Below are 14,235 nucleotides of genomic sequence, written 5' to 3'. Positions count from 1 at the left end.
TCATTCTCTGAAAATTTTGATTTAGTCATTTAAACAAAATTTTGTTAAGTTTATTTGACATTTAAAACATGTTTCAAGACAATTTCTTAGCTAGCATTGAAGCGAAAATGTGTCAAGCGGAGTAAACAACTCAAATGCTCTCATGAAACACGTTTAAACGTTAAATAAATTTAAAAAGATTGGTTAAAATGACTCAATCCAAACATTTCTAAAGTTTGAGGACTAAATTAGACCAAAATTTTAAAAGGAACTAATTTCAATTTTCACTGAAAGTTAATGAACCAATAAGATATTTAACCCTACTTCAAAACATAAACAATTAGTACGTTTTTAATTGACATTATATTAACTGAAACAACAAAAAGAGAGTTAAGAACCAAAATGAAAAAAAAAATGGATATATTGAAAAATCCTAATAACATATTTAGTATTTTAATATATTTATATAATTAAAGAAATATAAACCACACTCTTGAGCTTCTTCTTAAAAAACTTTTTTTTCTTTATTTCTCAACCATAAGAACATGACATCATGAGCCTTTGTTCATTCAGTTGTATACAGTTTCTTTCTATGAGCAAGTGGGTAATATTAATACATATATTCTATTTGAATAATTCAATTTATCAAGGTTAACACTTTTTAATTATTTGAAGTCTGACCTTTAGCAAGTCTTTTAAAAAATAAATTAATCTTACTATGGTTTCAATATGAATATTAAAATTTTAAGTGTATGTTTAGATTTAAGTTAAAGAAGTAAGTTTTCTTGAATGTCAATGGAAATTAAAAGTATGTATGTTTTAGATTTGAATCTATTAGTCGTTTTAAATTCTAACATTCAATGAAACAGAAATGCTTTTATACTGAATAAATAGATTTAATTTTCAATACTTTTTAACTTACCTTTCAGATTTGAAATATGAAAACAAACACAACCTAAGTTACCATTCTTGAACAACGATGATTTTATAATTCTTTTTCATCTCTTTAATTTTGGAGTTTAACTGAAAAAACGAAAATAATGAGAGTAAACAAAAATAGAAATAAAAAAATAAACACAAATTTTAATAAAAATATTGATTGTAAAACTTTTAAAAAATGAATGAAAATAAAATTATAAATATTTTCTTTAAAAAACAAATAAATGGTTAATGAAAATGCCACTTTATTCTTACAAAATTACCGTTTCACTTTTAATCCATTTTTACTTAGATTCACACTTCATGTATGGCGTGAAAAGAATATAATAAATTAAGTAGTAGATAACAATTATAATGCATCATGCTATAATTTTATCCTAATTTATAACTATATATATATATATATATATATATATATATATATATATATATATATATATATCATTGTGTCATTTTTTTAAATTTTTATTTTACCCTTTCTAGTGTAATAAATTATTTAGTATTTTTACAATAATTTAACATGATCTTACAATTTCGTCTGCTTCTATAATCTATAACAATATATAAAGAGGATTCATCCTTTGGTGTCCACATTTTAAAATACCAATTTTACAAAATCGTCTATCTCTCTCTGTTTCTTCTCATCTTTATTTATTAACGATTATTTTCTCATCTTTTCTGATATATTTTACTTTATTTTTAATAAATATAATTTTATTTTATATATTAACTTAATAACATTGCAATATCATCATCTACTAATATAATATCACACAAATTTTAAAAATATGTACACACAGACGATAAGCCTGTGTTTATGCTAGTAATACATAGAGAGGATATCCTCTTTTGTGTTTATTGTTTTTAATTTCTATTTTACCCCTTCTAATATAGTAAGTTATTTACTATTTTTACAATAATTAATCATGTAACCGTTATTTTACAATTTTTTTTCTTTGCAACAACATCATTTCATAATTGTTGATTTTTGAAAGAGGAAGACTTCTGTTCCTGAAGTTGCCCTGCATTGCTTATTATCTTTGTTTTGAAAAATTATAAGTTGCAAATATAATAAGCAAAAGTTATAAGTTGTAGGTCATAAGTAAATCACAATATTTAATGTCATTTTTTAATTATTTAAAATTCAACAACTTATGGACCATGTCTTCTTCAGACAATTAAGAAGACTCCTTCATGGATAAATAATAAATTTTATTTATTACTTATACATAAATTCAATTGCTACATAATATTTATGTTATTTACATATATATTAACAAAAATATTTACTTTTTATAAAATGCAGGAAAGCTGAAACACATCCTAAATATCAATCTTTATTTAATTAAAGAAGAGTTTAAAGATGTAAATCTATGGTACTTTAATTTACTACTGTTTTTTTTTACATCATATATGTAGTAAAGATATATTTCACTTTGTTAACGAATATAAATTTATTGTATACGTGGACTTTAAATTTTAGACACCCACTAAAATAGTTTGTATATTTATAGACAATTACCATTGTCTCAGTCACATATAACACATTAATCTCAAATCTTGATCAAATGTATTAGACATTTTGATGCACAATTTTACGAATTTATTATTTATTGCTTTCTTTTCTAATTAATCTACATATACTTATATAAATTGCCTTTGATTATTCTCAAATATTATAGATATAGATAAATAGTATAGATAATGATAATTATGCATCATACCATAAATATATCATAACATGTTATAAATTATAATATAATCTATATATATAATAATAAAGGGAAATCTTCTTTTTGTGTCCATATTTTATAATATCCGTTTTACCCTTAGTTATTTTAAAAATTAATTATTTTATAAATAATTTACTTTTAATCATTTTTCTACAAATATCTTTTGAAATCTCTTTTGTCTTAAATCATTAAATTTTCTTTTTACATATCTTATTTTTTATTAATTTTATATTTAACAACTATTTAAAAATTATATATTTGTTATTGATCTTAAATTTCTTGAAAATTAAAAAATGCGAATACACATACGCGACAACGCCTATGTATTTGCTAGTATATTAGAAGACGGTTATTTCACTTTCCATGAACATGAAAATATTTTCTTTTATTGTAGATATTAATTTAATTATAAAAAATTACTGAATTTAAATAATAATTATTTAAAATAATAAAATATTAAAATAGTTATTTTAATTTAAAAATAAATAAATTTAAATTAACGAATATTTTGAAAAGTAAAAATAAAATGTAGTTATTTTAGTTTAAAATAACATTTATTTAAAAAAAAATAAAAAAGAAAATTGTGTACGATAAATCTGTTTATATATAGATATAAAACAATGTCACTTAATTTAAGTCATAATTTATTTATTTTTATTATTTAACGATCTTAGATCCTTAATTATATATATTATTTTCGTGATCGCTTATCTCGTTTGATCGATCTATGTTTATCTTTATTTTTATATTTAATTTCAATTTTCTTGAAAATTATGAATAGTTGAAAATAATCTCATATATATCAAAATATATCATTTACGAAAATTAATATATAGTGAATACTTTAAAGATATATCTTATGTAGTTCTATCGAAGATGTAAAATATGATTCGGATTTGAGAAGAATTATTTCTTTTATTTTTATTTTAAAATGGATAACAATTATAAAGACATGAATTATTGCTTACAATATATGAATTAAAATTATAATCTGTATCAAAATAGAGAAGAGAAAAGATATTTTTTTAATTTATAATAAAAAAAATATCAATTTTTATTAGATTTGAAGTAAATTAATAAATGATTATTTTATAAAATTAATTTTACATTTATTTTATTATTAAAATAAACATCTCCGTCGTAACTTAAATTCATATAAATTATTAACACCATTATTTTTTTTTATCATTAATAACTATAATTTTTAGAACATATAATTCATATGGTTAACGATTATTTTGTTGAACTAAAATCTAGAATAAATTTTTTTATAACTAAAATGAATAATAAATAATTGTTAATATATAAATCACAATATATTATATTTAAAATATATGATAAAATTATACTTTTAAAATATAAATCAGAATTATAGATTCAAGATAAATAATTTTTATCATAATAAAAATTACATTTAACTCTCTCATCACTTTTTCTTTAAATTAAATTTAAATTTAAAATATAAAATAATGATAAATTGAAAGATATGTCTTATTAAGATAATTAAATATGTGAAATTGATAACAATATTGCTCTATTAAACAACTCTCAAAATAGTTCCTACAAGTCCAGTTTGATACAAATATTCTATTTTATATTTTGTAGATTTCCTATAGATATTTTAATAGATAGAGATAAATAATCATAAAAAAATTTGGAGTGGTAAAAATATAGATAATAAAAAATTTCATTTATTGTAAACCATTAAGAAAATTATATAATTACCTTATCATTTATCATTTTTAAATTGAACGCTATCAAATCGCAATACTTTATACCAATGTTACATAACTTTAACAAGATATTCAAAAATAGGAAAGAATATTACCTTATGATATATACTATATCTTTGAAGAAGATGTATTTACATTACATAAAAGCACTGAGTAAATATAGGCATAACAAGATAAAGAAATTAATAAAAAGATAAAGAAATCTTAAAGATAAGCACAGGAATAAAAGATTCAGAACTTAATGTGATCTTTTGAGCTTATATAAATGAACCCAAAGTCAGAATATAATTAAAGTGAGTGAGTGAGTTTCGTAATTAGTATCCTCAGTTATTTCTCAGCATTCGTATTCTCATATCATGATTCGTATTCTGGGGTTGGTGGTGCCTCTATCGTTGGCATCATATGTGTCGTACCATGTTTCAGTGTCCATGTTGTGTGATGCAACTGCATCTCGAACACACGTGGTGCTGAGTTGCACAGCGGGATTCCTCATTTGGTGTTACATATTATTATCGTTCTGTCGCCGATGCAAAGAAATGTTTGTATCAGATTCAGATGATGATGATGATGACGAAGAATTTGTAGACATTGAGACTCAAGAAATACGTAGAATAAGGGAGCTTTGGGAAATCCTAGAAGCAGCTTGTTTTATCAACAAAGCCATGACAGCATTGCCTCCTGCTGAATGCTTCTGTGAGGACCAAACCAAGGAATCTCGGTCTGATAATTGTTGTATTTGCTTGGAAGAGTTTAAGAATGGAGACTTCATTCAACCGTTTGGAGTGTGTCGTCATGAATTTCATTCCTCCTGCGTTCAGTCTTGGGTGCTCGCTGGAAACATTACATGTCCACTTTGTCGTCAGAAGTTGCCAATTAATGTTTAGAAAGACCATCAGAGTCTTATGTTTGTGTTGTTTTTATAATTCTTCAAAATGTGGAATCACAGAAACACTTGTAATGTATACATAGGATATAGGACTGGTTTGTGCCAGATTTTTACAATAAAAATCATGTGAAATCTAATAGCATGGATTCGCATTTTTTTTTTTCATTTTGGTTTTATATAGGAGAATGAATTTTTTTGTGTAATGAATCAGTGCTAATGAATAAAGAGTTTGAAGTTTAAATTTTCATATCTTCGAGTAATTAAAATGGCGGAAACGATTGCGAAAATTACAAAATAAATATGATTACTTTGAAGCCATGGAGATATATAGGGTTCTGGAAGTTGTTTTGACGAGGTGAGAAATTATTGGAGGAGTTGGTATGATTAAAGAGGAGAAAATGGGATACATAAGATGTGAATCAATTTAAGAAATTCATGCAATTTAACTATGTATATTATAAATTTAATATTTTTTAACTCAACAATATAAAAAAGATAAAAAATTAAAATAATTTTTAAATCATAATATATAAGATACGTTTTACATTTTTAAGTTTTCTATGCCATATATTTTTAAAATCTCATATATATATATATATATATATATATATAAAATCTCATTTAATTATATTTTATTTTCCCTTTCAACTTAAAAATATTTATTATTTATTATTATGTAATATTTTTTTCGAAATAAAAAAATGTTTTCAATGAAAAAAATAATTTATATTTACATAACCTCATTTCTTATTTAAAATCTATATCTTAAATTATTCAGTACAAAATTTATGTGAATTCAAGTTCTATGATTTCGAGTATAACAAAGATGACTTGAAAATTTTGAATCTACAATGTAATTAATATATATTATTTCATGGGAAATTAATGTCTAAGGAAAAGTAGGTAAAAATTAATATAATATATTCTAGGACACCCTTAAGGAAAAGTAAGTAACTGAAGTCTTACAAATTTGATTTGTAGGTGATTTTCATTTATATAGAATGTTCATTATAATGACTTACTCCGATAAAAATACTAGGGTCATTGTATTGAAATTAAGTGTATTTGATTACATGAACTTGAGAAGTATCACATAATAAAGAACACTTTTAAATTTATTGTCATAAAATTTTAGATTAAATATTTTTTTTTTAAATTCATCAATGATATATTTTTTATTAGTGTAGGAAATAAAATATTTACCTTTCTTTTATAAAATGTACATACAATTTTTTGTTCTAATAAATGTCACACTGATCCATAATTATACGATGTATTAAATTAAATGAATAAATAAAATAAAATGTGTACAGTGTCCCGAATTTAGCTGAGAAAAAGTGAATAAAAGTTATTTATTTATTTTTACGGTAAAAAAGCAATTGGTTTTTATGAGTTGTGTGGTCATTCTTACGTCATCCAACAGTGTTCATATTGGCCTACTGCGCTTAAAAAGGGAATGATAGATTGACCTTTTGCCCCCTCAAAGCAATTTTTAACGAACCAAATATACTGTGGTGTATGCCACGACAAACTAATATTTTAACGTTAGTCAAACGCACTACGGACGGATATATTCACATAAAATATAGATTAAATATATTTTTATCTTTTAATTTTTAATAAAAATTAAAATTAGTTTTTTTTTTAAAATTTGACCAAGTTTAGTCCTTTAACTTTACAAGTGTTTATATTTATTCTTTTTAATCAATTTTTATTAAGTTTATTTGACGTCTTAAACATGTTTTAAGACTGTTTATGTCAGGTTTTACAGAGGAGGGTTTCACCGGGAAGAACACTCTCAACCCAAAACCTCCGGGGAGAACAACACCAATGAGACCTGAGCCTAACCACATAAGACACTGACACCACTCTCAACCAAAAACCTTAAGGCAATGGGTTTATGGGCCTTGATCCTTATATGGTTCTCTACTTTCTCAATTCTGGTCAATGTAGGACTTAGACTCACACTTGGATTCCTAACATGTTTATTGACTAACATTGAAGCATGAATGTGTCAAACACTATAAAAAACTCAAATGCTACTATGAAACACATCTAAAACGTCAAATCAATATAACAAAATTTAGTTAAAATGACTAAATCCAAATATTTATAAGATTGGAGGACTATATTGGATCAAAGTTTTGAATAGGGACTAATTTCAATTTTCACTGAAAGTTAAGAAACTAAAAACATATTTAATCCTAAATTCTACAATAGATAAGAAATGAATATGAAATATCTATGAGTGCAAATATTTTTTATATTTGTATATTAAAAAGGTGGATATACGTATTTTTCAGATATCCATGCTATATTATAATTTAAATTGAAAAATATTAATTTTGAATGAGTTATTTTTTATTTTATTTTTTATATTGTTATTCAACACTATTTAAATCAAATTTTTATTTTATTTAAAATTTATGAATGTTATATATTATATTTATTTAGATTTATGATTAAAATATGTTGTTAAATACTTTATTTTTTTGTAAATATTTATAGATATTAAAAAAAATATGTGAGTAACCATATAACGAATACTTTACACAAATATAAAGACGGGTACATATTGAATATTTATTTAGTGAATAAAATACGGAATACTATCCGCACTCTACTCATCCGTTGACATTCCTAGCTTTGGATACAAAGAACAAGACAGTTTTTGCACTTGTTTTCCTCCATGCTGAGTTATTTCGTCTGCCACAGCAAAAAAACTGACAGCATTTTTCAATTTTTATTGCCTTTTCCCCCTTTGGAATCATTTTGTTAGGGGTTGACTTATTTTGAACCTTTATTTGTTGACTTTTGGTGGTTGCATGGATCCAGTGGTGTAATTAACTTCATTCGAAAGCTACATAGGTGTTGGCCTTACAATCATTCTCACCAGTTGCTCTCTCATGGCAATGTTTTAAAAAAAAATCATCATCATTATCATACCAAGAAAACAAGCAAGCTAAAATGTCAAGATTGTGATACTCAGGTTGTGTCTTTCTATCTACACAAGTTTTGTTGCAATCAACCAAAGCTTTATGCACAAGTTGAAAATCAGGCCCATTGGGAAGGTTTCATGACTTGAGCAATCATTATAACGTCCATTTTTGATTTGGCATTTTCAACTTTCCACGTTTAGTTCTGTACTCCTTCTAATTATGTGTTTTCAGTAATGGTTTTTGGGTTTTCAATTTTATCAAGTACCCTAAACCACACATACACTTGCGTTTCTCTCTCCTAAAGTCTCAAGCACGGGTGAGATCATTGCAATCTCATTAAGCAATCAAATAGTTGTAAGGGTGGCTCAGACTTGTTTAGTGATTTGTGTGATAGACAACTACTCGTGGAAACCACAAAAAGGTCAAACCGCAGCATGCTCATGTTTTTTTTTTTTTTTTGTCTAATTATACAAAAAAAATGTTGAAAGAATCTCGTTTGAAGTACATGGACCAAACACTTATTTCCAACACTCATATTACCTTTAAGTTCTTTAGTATGATGTTCTCCTCACCTAACTTGTTCAATTCTTTCTTCTATTCGATATCTTTTTCTCCTTCTGCTCGGCTGATCGGGCGATTGGGGTACCTGTGTAAACGGCTCTGATACTTAAGTTAGTTTGAGTTCAATCGGGATATAGCAATAAATGCGATAATAAATGCAAGTTAAAGGTCCTTATACCAACTTACTTTGGACCTCTATTTATCGTTTTTGGTATGAGTCGGTGATTAGGGTTTCTTAATCATGGCTCAATTGCTTTTTAGACTTGATTATTGACTTGTATTACTTTTAATTCACTTTTCACTTATTGATCCAGTTTTGGTGTGGCCGTCCGATCGGAGGACCGTGCGTCTTGTCGGATGTCTTCATAAATGAGGATATCTCCACAGCGGTGGAGACAAAGTTCAAATAAAAATGAACGCGGGACTGTTTGGTTGCGAGCTCTCTTAAATCACTCGAGAAAGATTGCTATATCAACGTCCCAAGGAAAGATCCGCCTATAGCGGACAGCCTGCGGCCGCTTGTCCTTGGTCCGCCTGACCAATGGTCCGACAGTAGACCATACATTACAAATCTGATTAAGATCAAAATTTTCTTTTAATTTAAGTTTTGAAGCAGGTTCAATTACTCCAGAATCTTTCTTTCTTTGTTTATTATGTTTGTCCCAAAACTTGATTTTATATCAGTTCAATCTTGCAATACAAAACAAAGATTTGGTTCAATTCTGTGGCCCAAAAATTTCACTAATGGTGTCATATCATGGGAATGGTAATATTAGAATGAATGCATTAACAGATAATAGAATGGATGCTGGTGATAAAGATAAGCACCCCCATTTCTTTGGACTCATTCGTTTTTTTATCCATTCTTTACCTAATCTACACTCTAAGCTTTGCCATTAAATTACAATGCCTACCCTCGTAATTATCTCATCTCTTGTAGTGGATAAAGAACCTCATAAGAAAAGAATATACTGTTCTATTTGTCACTCATGTATTTGTTTTATGTAAATTTTCATAAAGTTTGAATGAAAAGTTTATGTTAATATATATGAATATGTAATAGAATAGTGGTGGTGGTGGGGGCATGAAAGAGTGGTAGTAGTGGTAGTGCTTGCATCACACATGACTTGATGCTACCCTAAGCAGGCACCCATATAATGCAAGAAAAGTAAAACAACAACGACAACACAAAAGGGAAACCCTTCTTTAGCATTGTGAATCAAGACAACTAGCCACCAAATACCATCAAACAAACCTCCCAAAAGCAACACAACTTCGTAGTTTATTGCTCAATGCTCAGTTCCAAACTTCCCTTACAGTGCTCTTTGGGCTCCACGTTCCTCTTCCTCTTCTCACGTTTCATCAATCTTTTTATTCTTCTTCTCTCAACCATCCTTCCCTCTCACTCACACAAATTAATCGCCATTTCATATATTTTTTCTCCATAAATATTATTCTTTTGTATACTTCATTATCATCTTTGCTTTTCATTCTTATCATCATTCCGGGTTTGCAGGGTTAGTGAAGCATTTTAATGGATACTGTGGTGAAAATTGTGCACGTGTCCTTACGCAGAAGAAAGGGCAAAAAATAGTGAAAGGGGCTATATAGGTAGCTCCGTGAGTGAGTGAGTGAGTGGGATCTTTAAAAGCATAACGTCATAGTACATAGAAATATTGTTTGGGCATGAGATGAATATTTTACATAGTGCCCCACTTGAAGAGCTGCTATGAAAATCTGGCTAGAGCCACTTCAGTGATTACAATGCCACCTACACTACACCTGCCAAATAACATCAACCATTACAAGCAACCATTATTTTAATTAATTATCCACTTGCGCCTAATTTCATCTAATTTGGTAAGCTTATTTCATCAAGATCATCATCCAATGACAAGAATACTTCATCCAAACATGAGAGCTCTGTTCCATTGTCCTCCTCTCCATTACGCTCATAAACACGACATATCACCCATTTCTTGTAATCCTGAATTAATCAAAAATCACCAATCAAATCAAACTGTTGCACCACATATATGCAAGACTGTCATATGTGAAAACTCATCATCATTACTTAGAGAAAGTAACATTTTTTTTTTAACTTCAACTATGGTGTAATCAGGTTTGTTTATTTTGGTATGTTTGTGTCTATTTATGCGTACGCATATTAGTGTATATGAATGTGTACTAACTGCTTTTGGTTGAGGTTTTCTTTTGGATGATCTGGTAGAGGAAGCAGAATCTGATAGACGATACTCCTGCATTATCCAATTGGTTTTGATACCAGCAGCGGCTTCTCCTACATGAAAAACAAAATATTTCTTCATGCCAACTCTCTTGTTGTTTGAGCTTGAAACCACTGGTTCTTCCATTCCCGTTGGTTTCCAATACCCATTGCCAGTGACTCTATTTTGTGTCCTTCTGCTGTAGTAGTACCATTGGTTTCCCTCAGCCAAAGCTCTACCTGAACACTTCAATAATTATATGCATACTACAACATATTCATACCTAATTAACCAAAGTTCAACATCCTAGCTAACTATATAGATATATGCATAGTTTGTCATCTACTTTGAATCACAGGAAATTATTATTCCATGTATAAGATAACATGTTCCAATCCAACTCCAACCTGATATTTGCATAACAAAGAACCAAATTCGATTAACTCTTACATGCAACATGAGTCCAGACTGTACAATATTTCTGTGTGAAATATGGCATGGAAAGAAAGAGGTGTATTGAGAGTTTGGAAGCGTAACAGTACCATGAAGTTGCCATGGATCATATTGATAGAGCTCAAGATCAGGGATGACATCCGGGTGGCAAGGCAAAAGTGAGGCTTTTCGGTGAAGGAAATGGACAACAAGCTCTTCATCTGTGGGATAGAATCGAAAGCCTGGTGGAAGGTTGACACTGGTATCTGCCATTGAAGCTATAGGAGAGGCAGGGGAAGATGAAGGTAGCTATATAGGAACTAATGAATGGATAGATTATATATATAGCAGGGTGTGACGTGAAATTGAAGATGGCGTTTATCACGTACAAAACAGATACATTTCATCAAATATTTGATAATTCTTTTTGGCACGGTACCACTCATAGTCCAAGCAAGCAATGCACCAGATAAGGGAACCTCATGGTGATGATCACACTTCATGCTGACATCATCCACCTGCGGTAGTACGTGTCGCATACATTAAGATGGGTTTGGTCTTAGGGCAATTGAGCTGGGGTGACCCACCTCTTGGAGTGTATCTTTATATGCTTCATAATTATCAGCAATTATTAATGTTTTGTGATTAAAATATGGGAGAGCCTTTTTGTTTCAGTCTCAACCCATATGCTTCTTCCTAGCTATGCAATGAATGAATCAGCAAGAGTAGCACAGTGGGAACTGCACCTACATCCCACGTCAACCAAAGCAATCAATTATTTCTTTGGAATGTGGACTTTAACTAACACAGAAGATTATAACTAAAACTATTTTACTCACTCACTTTTGGTGGAGCCATGGAAACTCCAACACAACATTATTTATATATGATTAACCAATTATTAAGGAAAGAAAGAAAAGTACGTGATGGAACTTCACTAACCATGAACCACCTTGCTTATAACTCATTCTAACGTTAATTAACTATATTTTTTCAGTTTATTGATGTCTTTTCTGATTTAGAAGTTTGGTAATAATTAATATTTATTTATTACCTTAAAGTAGACATCATTATTACCTTAAATCTTATAGATATTTACTATTTACAGTAGAAGTTTGCACGGTGTCTTTCGTGTAAGTCGTTCTATGTTAACTGCTCAATTGTGCTTCATAAAATAGGGACGTGAAAGGGTACCTAAGTACCTTTCTTCTTGCACTGGCAACAGAACTTGACCAAACTATGGTTATCAACAACCAAAACAATTAGTTCTGCATTCAAATTCTTTTACCGTTTCTGGCTTCATATTCTCTTACCATATCATGATAACATTAATCTGATTCAGAAGGTTTTGGCATCAGATTAAAACAATGCTTGTAGCAAACAAAAAAGATCGTAGTGTGTTGGGAATAACATATTACACATGTGTGGAAGTGGAAGCACTACCGTACCGTACTGTATCTTTCTGGTAGCTATGCCCCATTTCTGGGCTCTAGTGGACCAAGAGTTGAGGAACATCTTTCCATTCAAAAGGTGAATTCCATCCACACAAGGCCCAGTGAGAAACATTCCTAAAACTATGAGCCAGTTTTTTCTTCATACTCATAACCTTGGTACTCTCACACTATAGCCATCTTATTGGTTCTCAGTGCTTGCTCCACAAACAAATTGTTCACACCCACCCTTAATAAGGACAGAGGAAAGAAACACTCGTGAAACAACCATGAAGTTGCATTATGTCACAATATGTTCTCCATAACTTAATCTTATCTCATACGAAGTTTATTTAATTTTTTCTAAGATTTTTTTTGAGAAAGTCTGTACAAACTATAGTTTCTTAAACAATGCATTTGTCTTAGTACCACAAAATTTCATTACAAATAATAACATTACTATTTCAATACTTCATTCATTTTTTTTTATTTTTTATTTTTTATTTTTTTTTTAATTTTTTTAACAAAGTCTTCACGGCAAATGTCTATCATGAATTTATTTAGAAATATTTCATTCATTTTCTACTTTTCATGCGATTAAAATATTACAATTTTTTTAAGAAATTGATTGATTGATACTTTAGGTTTTAAAAATAAAATAATCTTAATTTATATATTTACTGTCATTTTAATCTTATTACAATTTTTTTAAGAAATTGATTGATTGATACTTTAGGTTTTAAAAATAAAATAATCTTAATTTATATATTTACTGTCATTTTAATCTTAAATATTTTTTCTTTTAATTTAGACGATAGAATTATTCATTTCTACCTACAAAAATGTATTTTATTCTCTTATACTTATACCTCCAAAGTCATCAACTTCACATCTAGCCTGAAAACATCCATATACAACAATTTTAGTATTTGAAGGAGAATTAACAAAAAATTTTCCCACCCTCTTTTTCAAATTTCAAAAAATCAAATTTATTTCTCCAAATTATTAAAAAATGGTATCAAACACACAATTTTTCCCTTCCTTCCTTTTTTCTTTCTTTTTTTCTGACCATTAAGTCATCTTATCACTTATTTTCTCAACAAAAAATGATGATCTTTCATTAAAATGTTTTGAAAGACCTACCATATTTTCCTTAAGAGTCCATTTTATAATCTGATATACTTTTCAATGGACTCATTTCTGCATATGAAAACTTAAAGTCAGACTTCAATGCATCATCAGAACCTTGAGCACCATGAGAAGATGAGAGCCAGCAGAATCCTCTTCATTGTCGAGGCTTCCACATCCAAACGTTAAATCACAACTTCTGAAATTTAAATAAAAAAAAATCATATTTAGATTTTAAAAGATGATTGCA

The 14,235-nt window shown here is 28.2% G+C and overlaps 2 protein-coding genes across 2 annotated transcripts; one reads left to right on the top strand and one right to left on the bottom strand.

Annotated features, from left to right (window-relative positions):
• The first annotated feature begins 4,740 nt into the window (after positions 1 to 4,740).
• LOC114188632 (RING-H2 finger protein ATL47-like) lies at positions 4,741 to 5,268 on the top strand. Its single transcript, XM_028077199.1, has one exon. It carries the CDS (start codon positions 4,741 to 4,743, stop codon positions 5,266 to 5,268), a length of 528 nt encoding a protein of 175 aa, XP_027933000.1.
• A 5,145-nt stretch (positions 5,269 to 10,413) lies between these two features.
• Positions 10,414 to 11,823, bottom strand: LOC114187367 (NAC domain-containing protein 104-like). The gene is made up of 3 exons (XM_028075609.1): positions 11,538 to 11,823; positions 10,963 to 11,234; positions 10,414 to 10,757 (listed from the first exon to the last, which is right to left on the bottom strand). The coding sequence occupies exons 1-3, from the start codon at positions 11,698 to 11,700 to the stop codon at positions 10,623 to 10,625; spliced, it is 570 nt and encodes a 189-aa protein (XP_027931410.1). The 5' UTR covers positions 11,701 to 11,823; the 3' UTR covers positions 10,414 to 10,622.
• Positions 11,824 to 14,235: the final 2,412 nt, after the last annotated feature.

Source organism: Vigna unguiculata, chromosome 6 (genome assembly GCF_004118075.2).
Source record: "Vigna unguiculata cultivar IT97K-499-35 chromosome 6, ASM411807v1, whole genome shotgun sequence".
Lineage (NCBI taxonomy): Eukaryota > Viridiplantae > Streptophyta > Magnoliopsida > Fabales > Fabaceae > Vigna > Vigna unguiculata.
Note: the sequence above shows the minus strand (reverse complement) of the source record. Positions and strands in the feature narration are given on the sequence as shown.

Excerpts from the sequence above, each read along its gene's own strand:
- LOC114188632 (XM_028077199.1), top strand. The coding sequence starts at position 4,741 with ATGATTCGTATTCTGGGGTTGGTGGTGCCTCTATCGTTGGCATCATAT.
- LOC114187367 (XM_028075609.1), bottom strand. The coding sequence starts at position 11,700 with ATGGCAGATACCAGTGTCAACCTTCCACCAGGCTTTCGATTCTATCCC. Across the intron at positions 11,235-11,537 it reads TGATCCATGGCAACTTCATG|GTAGAGCTTTGGCTGAGGGA; the intron begins GTACTGTTACGC and ends TGAAGTGTTCAG. Across the intron at positions 10,758-10,962 it reads GAAAACCTCAACCAAAAGCA|GATTACAAGAAATGGGTGAT; the intron begins GTTAGTACACAT and ends TGATTAATTCAG.